The 12,593-nt window shown below is 42.8% G+C and overlaps 1 protein-coding gene across 1 annotated transcript; it reads right to left on the reverse strand.

The window, feature by feature from the left end:
* Positions 1–315: 315 nt before the first annotated feature.
* On the reverse strand, positions 316–11,986 carry GNPDA2 (glucosamine-6-phosphate deaminase 2). Its single transcript, XM_063310351.1, has 7 exons — positions 11,887–11,986; positions 11,016–11,181; positions 8,115–8,216; positions 7,776–7,958; positions 6,609–6,793; positions 4,283–4,457; positions 316–1,241 (listed from the first exon to the last, which is right to left on the reverse strand). The coding sequence occupies exons 2-7, from the start codon at positions 11,137–11,139 to the stop codon at positions 1,180–1,182; spliced, it is 831 nt and encodes a 276-aa protein (XP_063166421.1). The 5' UTR covers positions 11,140–11,181; positions 11,887–11,986; the 3' UTR covers positions 316–1,179.
* Positions 11,987–12,593: the final 607 nt, after the last annotated feature.

Here is a 12,593-nt window from a genome sequence, read left to right on the forward strand (position 1 = left end):
CAGAGTTTTCTTGCTGCTTTTCCCACTCTTTAATTCCCACAACAGTTTAAAAAATGGGTGAAAAATGGCATGATGCCCTTAGATGACTTCCTGCACGCTCCAGAAATTGGGCGGCTGAATCCTCAGTAGTAGCTGCTTCTGCTTTGTCTCAAATGTGAGCAACCAAATTCAGGACCCCTTACAATAGTGAAGGGAGTCTCTTGCTTTGCTGAAGGAAGTCATACAGCATACCCACTTCCTCCTTCCCCAGAGGAAAATTTCCATCTCTCTTTAAACCCACATGACTCTTGAAAAATGAACGGTGAGCACAGGAGATAGCAATATGACTCTTTACTTAACTAAAATCATATCAGCATGGCATAGGAGATTTTAATAGTTGCATCGGCATTCAAAATATATAGACTCCACTGCCCATTCCCCCTTCCTGGCATGAATAACCATGTAAAACAGCCCAAATTATTTAACCCTCCCCCCTCAAATGAGCATTATAGCAGAAAGAAATATACATTTAAGACCAGTCTAGAAGATGGGCATTATACTCTTCTGCACCATATTCTACCCCCACAGGTGTAGATTTTAAGGCAATGAATTGCTGAGGTGTAGACAGGAGAGTTGTGTGTAAACATCTGATTGTAAAGTGCCTGCTTCTCAGTTACGATGAATGACAAGAGGCCAAGATCTAAAACAAACAGCAACAGAGAGGTGTTTATATTTGAGTTACAGAACCAGGAGTGTCTGCAGGGTACAATCAGAAAAATCAAGATGGCCACGATGGTGTGATCAAAATCCTGCACGTTAAAAAAAGGTGGAACTTAAGTCATACTGTGGCGGCCACCCTCCCGACTTTTTTGCCTGCACCCTGCAGAGACCCCTGCGAGAACATTATTCTCCCCCTGGGTAGCTTGTTTGAGGCTATCCTCCTCCACCAGAACTGTTCCATCGTTTCAGACAGCTTATAATATGCAACAGGCAAAACAGGTCTGGGGAAACAGAGAGCAGGCCTTGTAACAGCACTGAGAGGAATGTGCGCGTATAATTGGACTGCAAAGAAAAAGAACGACAAACCCTGGGTTTGAAAGATGCTTGGTTTTAGCCAGTTTTTCACGATCTTGCCTAGCAGTCTGCTCCCTAAAGCACACTGCCAGGGTTAACCCAGTGAATCCCGTGTGGATTTGTCCTTCAGCTTTGTTCTTTCATACTATGTAGAGGGTCCACAAGCTTGTTGTGCACGTGCATTAAACCTTGAAGATAAAAGTAAATAAATCTGTATTCGTCATGTTACTAGTTAACGTTACTCTGTAATAATACAATATGTAAAGTGAGCTCTCTATATGGAATGAAAGGCCACAACGCCCTATCAGCCTTTTGAGATAGGCCAGGGCAGGAATCCGATTCCACAAGAAATACTGGAACTCTGCTTTACTGATTCACGGCGACCTTAATAGAATCATGAAAGGAGGGTTTCATGCTTCTGTTCAGGTCACGTATATCAATCAAGCAGAGCTCCAGCAGTTTCCCTCCCTCCTCCTCTTTCCAAAGACAGTGAAGGTAGAATCACTTTAAGTTGCTTTTTAATGCTTTTTTCCTCTCCCACACTTAATTCATGCTTCGCCACGTTCCTTCTCCAAGGACATCTCTGTGATTCTCTACACACACCCACTTACACTGTCACTGAGGAGAAGAAAAGCTTTGAATTTGCTCCTTAGTAGAGGGAAGTCTGAAGCTTCTGCCCCATGACAAGGACAGGTGCCCTTTCCCTACTGCTCATGCCAAGGAGGAGAGGACATCCGTGCTCCCTACCTCAAGAGCAGCATGGAGATGGACCAGATGCAGCATTGACCACACAGTACCATCAAGACCAATTTGTCTCTACAGCATGTGCCGTAGGTTTCCATTACCTGTTTACTGATTTGACTTAATTCAGGCTAGAATGAGATGAAGAGCCAGTTTGGTATAGTGGTCAGGGCACCAGACTGGAAACCAGGAGACTGAGAGTTCTAGTCCCACCTTGGTGACCTTGGGCCAGTCACTCTCTCTCAGCCCTAGGAAGGAGGCAGTGGCAAGCTATTTCTGAAAAACCTTGCCAAGAAAACTGCAAGGACTAGTCCGAACAGGTGCCAGGAGTCAACACTGACTCAAAAGCACAAAAAAATTGGGGGCAGGGGGATGAGATGAGATCTTCAGTTTGAGGTCAGTTCTATCAGTCACAACATAGCATGCCGCAGAACAGTATCATAGAATTGGAAGTGACTAAACAGGTACGCCAAATATTTCAACTTCAAAATTGGGAAGGCTGTTCCAGTCTTATCAAAGTGTTCAGACGTGGTTTGACCCTTCTGGAAGTGCTCTGAATGTAAAATGGCCCACTTTCCATATGGGTTTATCTATCTACAAAAGACGCACCCACCCCCATCCAAGATAGCTTGCATCCGAAAGAGTAACACGTTCCATTGAAATGACAAACAAGCCAAAATCAATTACCGGTAAGTTTGAATTCAACTTAACATAAACACCGACCCACAACCACCAAACCAATGCATTTACATTAAAATGACCAGCAGCCCTTCGAATAGCCATTTCCAACCTTAAACACGTGGCAAAAAGGACCATCTAGGCCACCCTTCTGAAAGCAATCAAGGTGAGGGCTGGCCTACTCTCTGGGGGCCTCTGGTCTCCCACCCTCCAAACCTCCTGAGTGGGGGGATCCAAAAGATTTCCTCTCATGCTGCACACAACGGTAAGTTTTTTTGCTAGGAGAAAATGACCTCAAAACATTTTGAATTTTCAGAATTGCTACTACTGCCAAAGTAGATTGGCAAATATGTCTTGCCTGTACAGGTAGTCCTCGCTTAACTACCACCACTGGGACTGGACTTTTGGTTGCCAAGCAAAACATTCATTAAGCTAATCTGACCCGATTTTATGACCTTTTTTGAGGTCATTAAGGAAACCACGTGGTCATTAAGCAAATCACATGGTTCCCCATTTATTTTGCCTGCCAGAAGCCAGCTGGCAAGGTAAAAAATGGTGATTATGTGACCACGTGATGTTGCGATGGTCATAAATTCGAACTGGTCGCCAAACTCCCAAAGCGTGACCACGGGGACGCTGCAACAGTCATAAGTGTGAGAACTGGTCATAAGTCTTTTTTTTCAACACAGTTTTAAGTCCAAACTGTCAATAAACAAATGGTTGTTAAGTGAGGACTATTTCTAGTATCAAATTCTTAGTATCTGACCAATTTGTGATGTCCCAACCATGTTTTCTTCTGGATATCGGGGGGGGGGGGATATTTTCTCTCTTTAACCTCAGTCGGGGAGTGCAGCACTTTTTCCTATCAAGAACTACATTTCCACAAGAATAATGATCTGGGTTCACAACATAAACAGTGGGCTCTTCTGAAGCAAACCATCATGTAGGGCCTGAGCTACAATTGCACAAGACACACAATCTTTGTTCCTCTGATAGTTTTCTCTCTATGGAGTGTCTTTCTTCATACTGCCAGAAAAGACCAATCACTCGTTCCAAGTGTTCTAACATTTTTTTAAAAAATATTATTTAAATTTCAAAAAACTACACAGGACTAATACATTTTAAAATGTCCATAATTTTTGACAGAAGCTGTTGCTAGGATGCTTATCTCTTCTAAAAAAAATAAAACCTGAAATCCTACCATTTCTTGTAAAATAGTGATTCACTACTTTGCCTCAGCCTACAATGGATTTTATCAGAGATTTTGTTGAACAAAGCAATAGACCAGACCTCCTGCCATCTATCCATTGAGTTATTATCCAGATACTGTATTTCTAATATTTAGTTAGTAGAAACTTAAGTTCTTGACTTTGCCATTTTCAGACTTGACTGGTTGGAAAAGAACTTTTCAAATTAGATTTGCAAGCTGGTATACCTGCCCCTGCTTTAAGAGTCAAGAAACTAGTATTTATGGGGTCTGTCAGATCAAGGAAGCCCACATAGTTAAATGTAATCTCACACACATTTAGATGGGAAATGCTGAAATTTGCTGATCAGAGCATCAATAGACAACTGAAAATTACCTCCCCCATCCCCAACAATAGCCACACTTGAAAGAAACCTCCTACTGGAGCCAACAGTAGCTTTTTCATACCTCTGCAGGAATGTGCATGAAAATGAATGGCAGTAAGAGGAAGGGTCTGAATGAGAGAGATGTAGCGCTGATTTCATCAGCTGCTGGCAAATGGCCTCATAATGAAAAGTGTTCCTCTGAGGCTCCAGTTTTACTCTATCAAATGATGGCACTCACCTTTAAAATACTTAACCGTTTTAACTCTGAGTTCTAAAGTGGCATCTTCATCACACACAAAGATTGTATGGGGATGCTGCTGGAAGGCAGAAACTGTCCACATATGGTTGACCCCTTCTTCAATTGCCTTGTATAAAGCAAAGGCTTTGTGTGCTCCCGTGATGAGAATCATGACCTGGAAGACAAGCATGAATGGGCCAGTCAAGCAAGTGCCACTACTTCCTAAAGCAGCAGCATCAACCGTGACAGTAGATGCTAAGCAGAGGTGCTCTGTTGAGTAAAATGGATATTCCTAAAATCTTGTGAGATGGTCAGAGACGCCTAGGTTTTTTTCTGGGCACTCCAGAAATTAGACGGGGCGAGGACAACCCAGTATTTAATTACACGTGAAAGCTATGTAATAAATATGATTCCTCCCCTTGTATTTAATATTTACCTTTGTAGGACATTACAGATTATAATTTGAGAACTATTGGAAGGGCTCTGCAGGATGTATGCTATGTAATGGCACTGTCAGAGAAGTACGTCTAGTACATAGGAAACATTCCAGCTGAAGGCTGCCTGGTAGTTGTAGGAAAATCAAGAGACATCCTGATTACAGATCAACGGGAGTGTATGCAAAGCATCAGAGGTTTTCTGAGTACTTAGGTTTTCTAAGGAACCCAGTGGAACATGAAATGAAGGATCTTTGTAAAAAAGATGTAGGTATATTGACTTGTGCATCATTTTGATGGTTGTATATCTGTGTTTTTAAGAGGCTAGGCTCACTTTTGTCAAGATTCAAACCATCGAAGAGGTAGTTACTTTGCAGACAATGGTTACAGTATCATGTAGGGTATTAGAACGGAGGGTTATGGCCATTTTCCTGCAGCGCACTGACACATGTCTCCAGAAATGATTTTTTTTTACAGGAAATTAACTTTCATATAGGAGAAAATAGACTAAAAAGAAAAATATCTGGCCTACTAAAATTACATGTTCTAACTTCAAGATGGGGTGGTAATTGTTTGTACTGTTATTAATTGCCCTGAATTGTGCATAACCATTAGAATAGTGGAATAGAAGATACCCTACAGCATGGATTCTCAACCAGGGTTCCGTGGAACCCCAAGGTTCCACAAGAGGTCACTAAGGGTTCTCTGGGAGATCAGAGTTTATTTTTGATTTTTTGATTTTTTTATCCCGCCTTTATTATTTTTATAATACTCAAGGCGGGAAACATACCTAATACTCCTTCCTCTCCTATTTCCCCCACAACAACAACCCTGTGAGGTGAGTTGGGCTGAGAGAAAGTGACCGGCCCAAAAAAGTATTTCATATTTGGGCAACTTCACGTTAAAGAGGTAAGTTTCATTCTTTATTTTTAGTTTAGGAACACTGTTAATGCATATATACAGGCCTACCCATGAAACAAATATCGTAATTTTGTAACTTCTGGCCTGTATTTGAGCCTGAATGGGCAGGGGTTTCCTGAGGCCTGAAAAATATTTCAAGGGTTCCTCCAGGGTTAAAAAGTTGAGAAAGGCTGCTTTAAACTATGAAATCCTATAAAAAGGAAGGTGAGGGGCAGTTTTTTGCAGCTGATTACTTTAGATTGAATAAACGTATTTCCTTTGACTCTCCACTAATCATCTGGTGTGTTTTATTGGACTCCTGGCTTGGCATGGGCCAAGGCGAAAAAGGGGTCTAACCCTTCTAACAGTGGAATGTCTAAAGACAGGTGAAGTTTTTTGCATTTATTTTCTCCACTTGATTCTGTCGAAGCATAACTATGGGAATCAATCACTGGTATGACCAGATGAGACAAGACGCATTCCCCCCACCCACTGCTTTATATGCATTTATATTTATATGCACACTGTTAATGCATATATACAGGCCTACCCATGAAACAAATATAGTAATTTTGTAACTTCTGGCCTGTATTTGAGTCTGAACGGGCAGGGGTTCCCCGAGGCCTGAAAAATATTTCAAGGGTTCCTCCAGGGTCAGAAGGTTGAGAAAGGCTGGTCTACATGTATATAATATAGGGGGACTAGGGTCTGATTCAGTTCTATCAGAATGATAAGCTCCTAGGAGGGTGAGCGAGATTAATAGAGGCAGAAGAGTTGAAAAAATGAAACCACTCTTGCCCACTTGGAAGCAAAGAAATAGGATTTTAATGTAATAAACAACATGGGATAAAATAAGCTCTTTTGGGGGGGAACCAGTTGTATTTGACTAATGGACATTTGTAATGCGCAAATCCTTTAGGACTTGCCTTACAGATCACACCAGTTTTCAGATACATTTCAGAAAATGCAAGTATAAAGACAAATGTTCTTACTTCCCTGGCATCCATGACTGTCCCCACACCAACTGTTAATGCCATAGTTGGAACCTTAGATAAATCACCATCAAAGTATTTTGCATTTGCCAGAATGGTATCCATGGCTAGCGTTTTCAGTCTTGTTCTTGACACCAAACTGGATCCTGGTTCATTGAAAGCTATGTGACCATCTGGGCCAATGCCTTTGAAAGACCACAAATAACAAAACCAGTGTATGCAGGCATACTTGACAATTTTCTAAATACTTTGGTACAACCACCTCTATGAAAAAGAAAACAATGATAATACTAGTAGGCTTGAATGAACCATTTGCCAAGAATCCCAATGCGATCCTTCAGTGCTTGTCTTGGTCGCAAAGGTCACAGAGACAGATTGCTCTGCAGGAACCACTGTTAGCAAGTGACCTGACAGATTCCACCTGAACAGAGAAGGAGATGCTTTGTGGTTTTGCCTCAAATGGGGATCCTGTTCAGGGTCTTGGTGAAACCAAGACTGCTTTGAAGTTCTACACAACCCAAAGTAATGGGGAGCCACATGCACCCAAGAGGCTTCATATCAAAATACTGTTTATTAACTATTTATAGGATTGTGCCAAGCTTCAGACTCAGTTCAAAAAGGGTGCTTTGGAACACAAACATAACACCTGTCTCCAACTCTTTAAAGCAGCCATATCTTTTCCTGCAAAGGATAGCTTCATGACCCCAGGAAAAGACACAGCTGCTGTAAACAGTTCCAGACAGATGCTACATTTGAGCACCCATGTGCTCTGAAGCACCGCTGGGATCAAAGATGAAGCACAGCATAGCCCTGCCATTTTGGGTTGCAAGCTGTTCGGCATCTTCCTTCTAGAACAAATAGTTTTAATTACTGTAAGAATAATTCAAAATCAGTAGGAGAAAACAGGCTAGAATACAGGAGAACTTGGAGCCTTCCAGCGTGGCAAACAGACACTTGGATAGGTGGATCAGGAACTTCCAATGAACCTCAGGTTCCCCAACTGTGGGCTAGAATGCAGACTGGAAAAGATGAAAATGAACCAAACTTGCTAGCTGTTAAGTATTATTTTCTTCCATTAAGGAATGATACTTAAATAGCACTTAACACTAATTGGATTACTCACTGGCAGCTTCAGTTTTTTTGCTTAAGCACACAAAAAAAGCTTACCTCCAACAAACAGCTCTATCCCCCCAGCTTCTTCTATCTTCTTTTCAAACGCATCACACTCTGCTTTTAGATCTGGTGCATTCCCATCAAGAATATGAGCATTGTTTGGATCTATATCAATATGCTTAAAAAAATTGTTCCACATGTAAGAATGGTAGCTCTCTGGGTGATTCCTTGGAAGCCCTGGAACCAGAGAACAGCTCTTTAATTAGTGGGTCTCAAAGAAAATGTAAATGTATATGGAATGTATTGAAGCATGCAGTTCTATCCAATGCTGTATAACACCGTTTGCAAATCTGAGCCTCTGCCACAAACACAAAAGTGTTTTAAAAAACTTACCTACGTATTCATCCATATTGAATGTCTTCACATATTTAAAAGAGAGATCTCCTCTTTTGTGATAGTCTATCAGTTTCTGGTAGCATCCCAAAGGTGTGCTTCCTGCATCAAGCAATTGGTTTCATTATCCCATGTACTAAGAAAAAATATCTTCACTGGATTTGCAAAAGATGAGACGATCACAAGTCCAGTTATAATTATACTGATCACACCCTGGGAAAATCACGCCCTCTAGACAGGAAGATTCTCTTCCAGCAATCCATTAAGGAATAAGTGACATTCTAATTACTTCTCTTGTCTTCTCATGATCACTCATGCCTTGGTTGCCTTGCAGTTGATTATTGCAATGCGCTCTACATGGAGCTGCTCTTGAAGACTGCTCGGAAGCTACAGCTGCTCCAGAATGCAGCAGCGCAAGCAGTTATGAATGCACCTCAGTACACCCATGTACTACCTCTGCTATGCAAGCTCCATTGATTACCAGTTCCTAATGCAATTCAAGATGCTGGTTATCACCTACAAAACACTTTTATGGTGTAGGTCCTACCCATCTCAGGGACTGCCCCTCTGCCATTATTTCTGCCACCCCATAACAACCAGGGTGGGCACGCTTCGTGTCTCATCTATTAAGCAATGTCATCTGACCCAGGAAGTATATCTTCTCTGTCACTGCACCTGCCCTCTGGAACAGCATCTCCTGGAGATTCAAACTACCTATATATACTATATATCTTTGGACTTATTTCTTTCCCAAACTCTGGGATGGATCAGGGTGGGTTCACCTGGAATATTGTGTATTAAAATCAGTGTCAAAATCATCTTTTCCAGTCTGCATTCTAGCCCACAGCTGGGGAACCTGTAGTTCATTGGAAGTTCCTGATCCACCCATCCAAGTGTCCATTTGCCATGCTGGACGGCTCCAAGTTCTCCTGTATTCTAGCCTGTTTTCCCCTACTGATTTTGACCCCTCCCAGAATCATTATGAGTTGGGCAGCATTACAAACATAAATTATAAAGAGGTGAACTTTCACAAATATCTGATTTTATTCTGAATAGTACATACGTTGCTCTGCAACTCTTCTCATGCAGTGTAAAGACTGAAGGCTGTGAGGCCAAATCATTTACAGTGATTAAAACAATGAGGGAAAATAAAGAGTTCCAACAGGATCTTCCCAAATGGAAGAATAAGCTACAAATGTCAACATGCATAGGTACAAGGAAGATGAAATGTATGTTTACTGATCTTCTAAGTAGCCACTTGGGTTATACCTTTAAGTACAACTTGATCTGCAAAAAGCAGCCCAAAACCCATTCAGGAAATAGAGGTCAAGGAACTTTTTGAAGACCTACAACACCTGATTGAAAAGTTGCTATTGTTGCAGTTGGGATCCTTCTATCCTGTAAAAGCTTGCCATCGTGCAGAAGTTCCAGAGACAAAGTTGTTGGAGTGAATTGGGAAATGGATGTAAAAAAGGTTGAATTAAGCAGAGCGAATGACAAATCTCACAAACCTGCATAAAGTTAAGATATGAGGAGCAGGCTATCAGGACAGTCCCTATACAGCAGTGTTTCTCACCCTCAGCAACTTTAAGATGTGTGGACTTCAACTCCATGCTGGCTGGGGGATTCTGGGAGCTGAAGTCTACACATCTTACAGTTGCTGAGGTTGAGAAACACTGCTATACAGCAATAGTTGGGACCAGAGCAGCATTGGCCAGTGACTTCCAATGAACATCCAGATAAAGGCCTACTTGTCATGATGGCTGTATGCTACCTTTTTTTATCACAAAAAGAATGTCTCTGAGTGCCAGTACCCAGGGAACAGAAGCAAGAGAAGGCTGTTGTACATCTGCCCAACTTACACACTTTGCAGGTATCTGCCTTGCTATGGTGAAGATGAAACTGAGCTATATAAACATGTTCTTCAGATTTAGCATCTCCTGTGATGATTTTAGGTGCATATCCTATGATGTTTCCTTAGTGCCCACTACAGATTTCCCTCCCGCCATTCCCGCTATCCTTAGCACAATCCTCTCTCATCACAAGTAAGCTGATTCATGATGATCCATATGCACAGGGGTTTTCTGTGTACTTGCACTGACCTGCAGGAAGGGATTCCTTCCTTAGACCACAGATATACAGTATGTATTGTTATCTTTCTTTCTTTCTATGCTGGGGTTTCTGTACTGCTATATACAGCAATAGATTTTTTTTTATTTTCTCCCTCTTCCAATTGACAGTTTAGGTGGATGTGTCTTGTTTGGAAGCTAGTTGAACTCAAATTCATGGAACTTGGTTCCAAGTAAACTAATTGGGCCCTTGTGGACAGATGTTTCTTCAGAGCTTAACCATATGCTTCCTATCAAAGTAGGCAGTTTGCAGTTCACCAGCCTTCCTTCAAGGTGCCCTCCAGGTATGTGAATTTTGACTCCGAGAATTATCAGCACACATCTCAGGAATACTCATATTGAGGGCTGAGGGTATTCACTACTGTGTGTACAGGTTTTTTTCCCCTCCAACAAAGATGTGTTTGGAATCCTGCCAGAGGAAGGGTTGTGGTAATAGCAGGGAGAGCAGAAAAAACATTAATTTGGCCTTTTGGTGTTCTTCTCACTTCCACCTTCAAGCTACTGAGGAAGTTGAGGATATGAGTCAGCACATTCGGAAAACTGAAAGCAGGCTAAGATAGAGAGGGGGCTATGGATAAAACAAAGTTAAAACTCTGGAAATGGATTAATTGCTCCCTTTATTTCCTAAACTTACTACAGCTTTTGCTCAAGGCAGAAAAGCAACAGAGCATCAAATGAGTTAAATCGAGCCACCCTACTGGAACACTAAACCATTAACTCCTTATCTTCCAATAGCAAACATGTAGGAGAAGGAGAGAAGAAAATTAATTACCTGTTGGCAAGCCAAGAGAGAAATACTGGCTTTGGTTAGGCTTGAACTGGATGATGCGATTACAGATATACTTGGCAGCCCATTCACTTGCCAAATCATAATTGTCTAGGATTACGAGCCTCATCCTTTTGAGAAACAGCTCCCTCAGAGTAAAAGACAACTGGAGCTGTAGAAGAGCCCAAGTAGAGGGTTATTCAAACAAGCAGGTTTTACCACAGACAGTGCAGAGTATGACCTCAGCAATTCCAGAAATTATTTTGGGTATGTGTGCAGCGTTAACAGTAGATTTGGGGCTTCCTGGTGGTCCTCTTTGTAGCAGCACTTTCTGAATAGCTTGATAGATTAAAGGCCATACAGACCTGTTTAAGTCCTGTGTTTAGACAAGATTATAGCAATCGTACAATATTTCTCCAACATGTCACCTTCAAAATGTAATGGACCAACTTCCAAAATGTGCAACCAGCACAGGATTTTGGAACTGGAAGTCCATTATATCAGAAGACTGCCCAGTTGAGAAAGACCAGGTATTCACCCCACCCCACCCATTAGGAAACTAAATATTTGAACGTTATTTTTTTTCTAGAACAATAATGGGAACCCTTTGGAGAGCTCCCACTTTTAGAAAGCTGGTCCAACAAGTTCAAGTTCAGGCCAGGCGCTGCTCCCTTTCAGACGAGGAAGAGGGCATTGCGCAAAGTAAAACCGCGCGACGATTGCTAAGCCTCTCCGCCCGCCCTCCGCTTTAATCAAAGATCACTGCACGGGAACAAACCAGGCTCCGCAGCCCCGGCCGCGATCTCGCCGCCCAACTGCAGCCCCGCCGCACCCAACCCAGCCGCTTCCCAACTCAGACGAGCCGCTCAGTCCTCACCTGGCGCGAGAAGCCGCCCGCGGTTCCGGGAAGGGGAGGCGGGGCCAGGGCTTCCGGGACGAAGCCCCGCCCCCTTCGGCCCCTGCGGCTTGGGCCCGCGCCACACATGGCGAAGGGGCGGAACTTCGGCGCGCCGGCGCGAGGGAGGGCGGGCCGAAGTGAGAAGGGACTCACCGCGCGTGTGCAGGACGGGCCAGTCGGAGTGGCCCGCTTCGCTTATCGCGCGTCCTTTATCTGTCTTGCGGGAGGTGGTTGTGAGGCTTAGTGGGAAGGGAGGAAGGAAGGAAGGAGAGTTAGGGAAGAAGGAAGGAAGGAGAGTTAGGGGGAAGGAGAGAAAAGAAGGGAGGAGAATTAGGAAGGAATTAGGAAGAAAGAGAGGAAAGTGGGTGGGTGGGAGGAATGAGAGTTCTCTTAACTCTAAGCTGTGTTAGTTGAGAGGGCTGTTCCCTAGGTATGCAATATGGGGCCCTAATATACATACAAGCAGCCAAGAAAAGGAACAAATGGATCATCGAACAAATCAACCCAGAGTTCTCACTAGAGACACAAATGAACAGGCTCAAATTAGCCTACTTTGGACACATTATGCAAAGACCCAGCTCTCTGGAGAAGGTTTTAATGCTGGCAAAGGTGGAAGGAAAGAGCAGACGAGGATGACCAGCAGCAAGAAGGACGGACTCTGTTACAGTGATGATGGGGGCAATGTT

This window comes from Candoia aspera, chromosome 8 (genome assembly GCF_035149785.1).
Source record: "Candoia aspera isolate rCanAsp1 chromosome 8, rCanAsp1.hap2, whole genome shotgun sequence".
Classification (NCBI taxonomy): Eukaryota; Metazoa; Chordata; class Lepidosauria; order Squamata; family Boidae; genus Candoia; species Candoia aspera.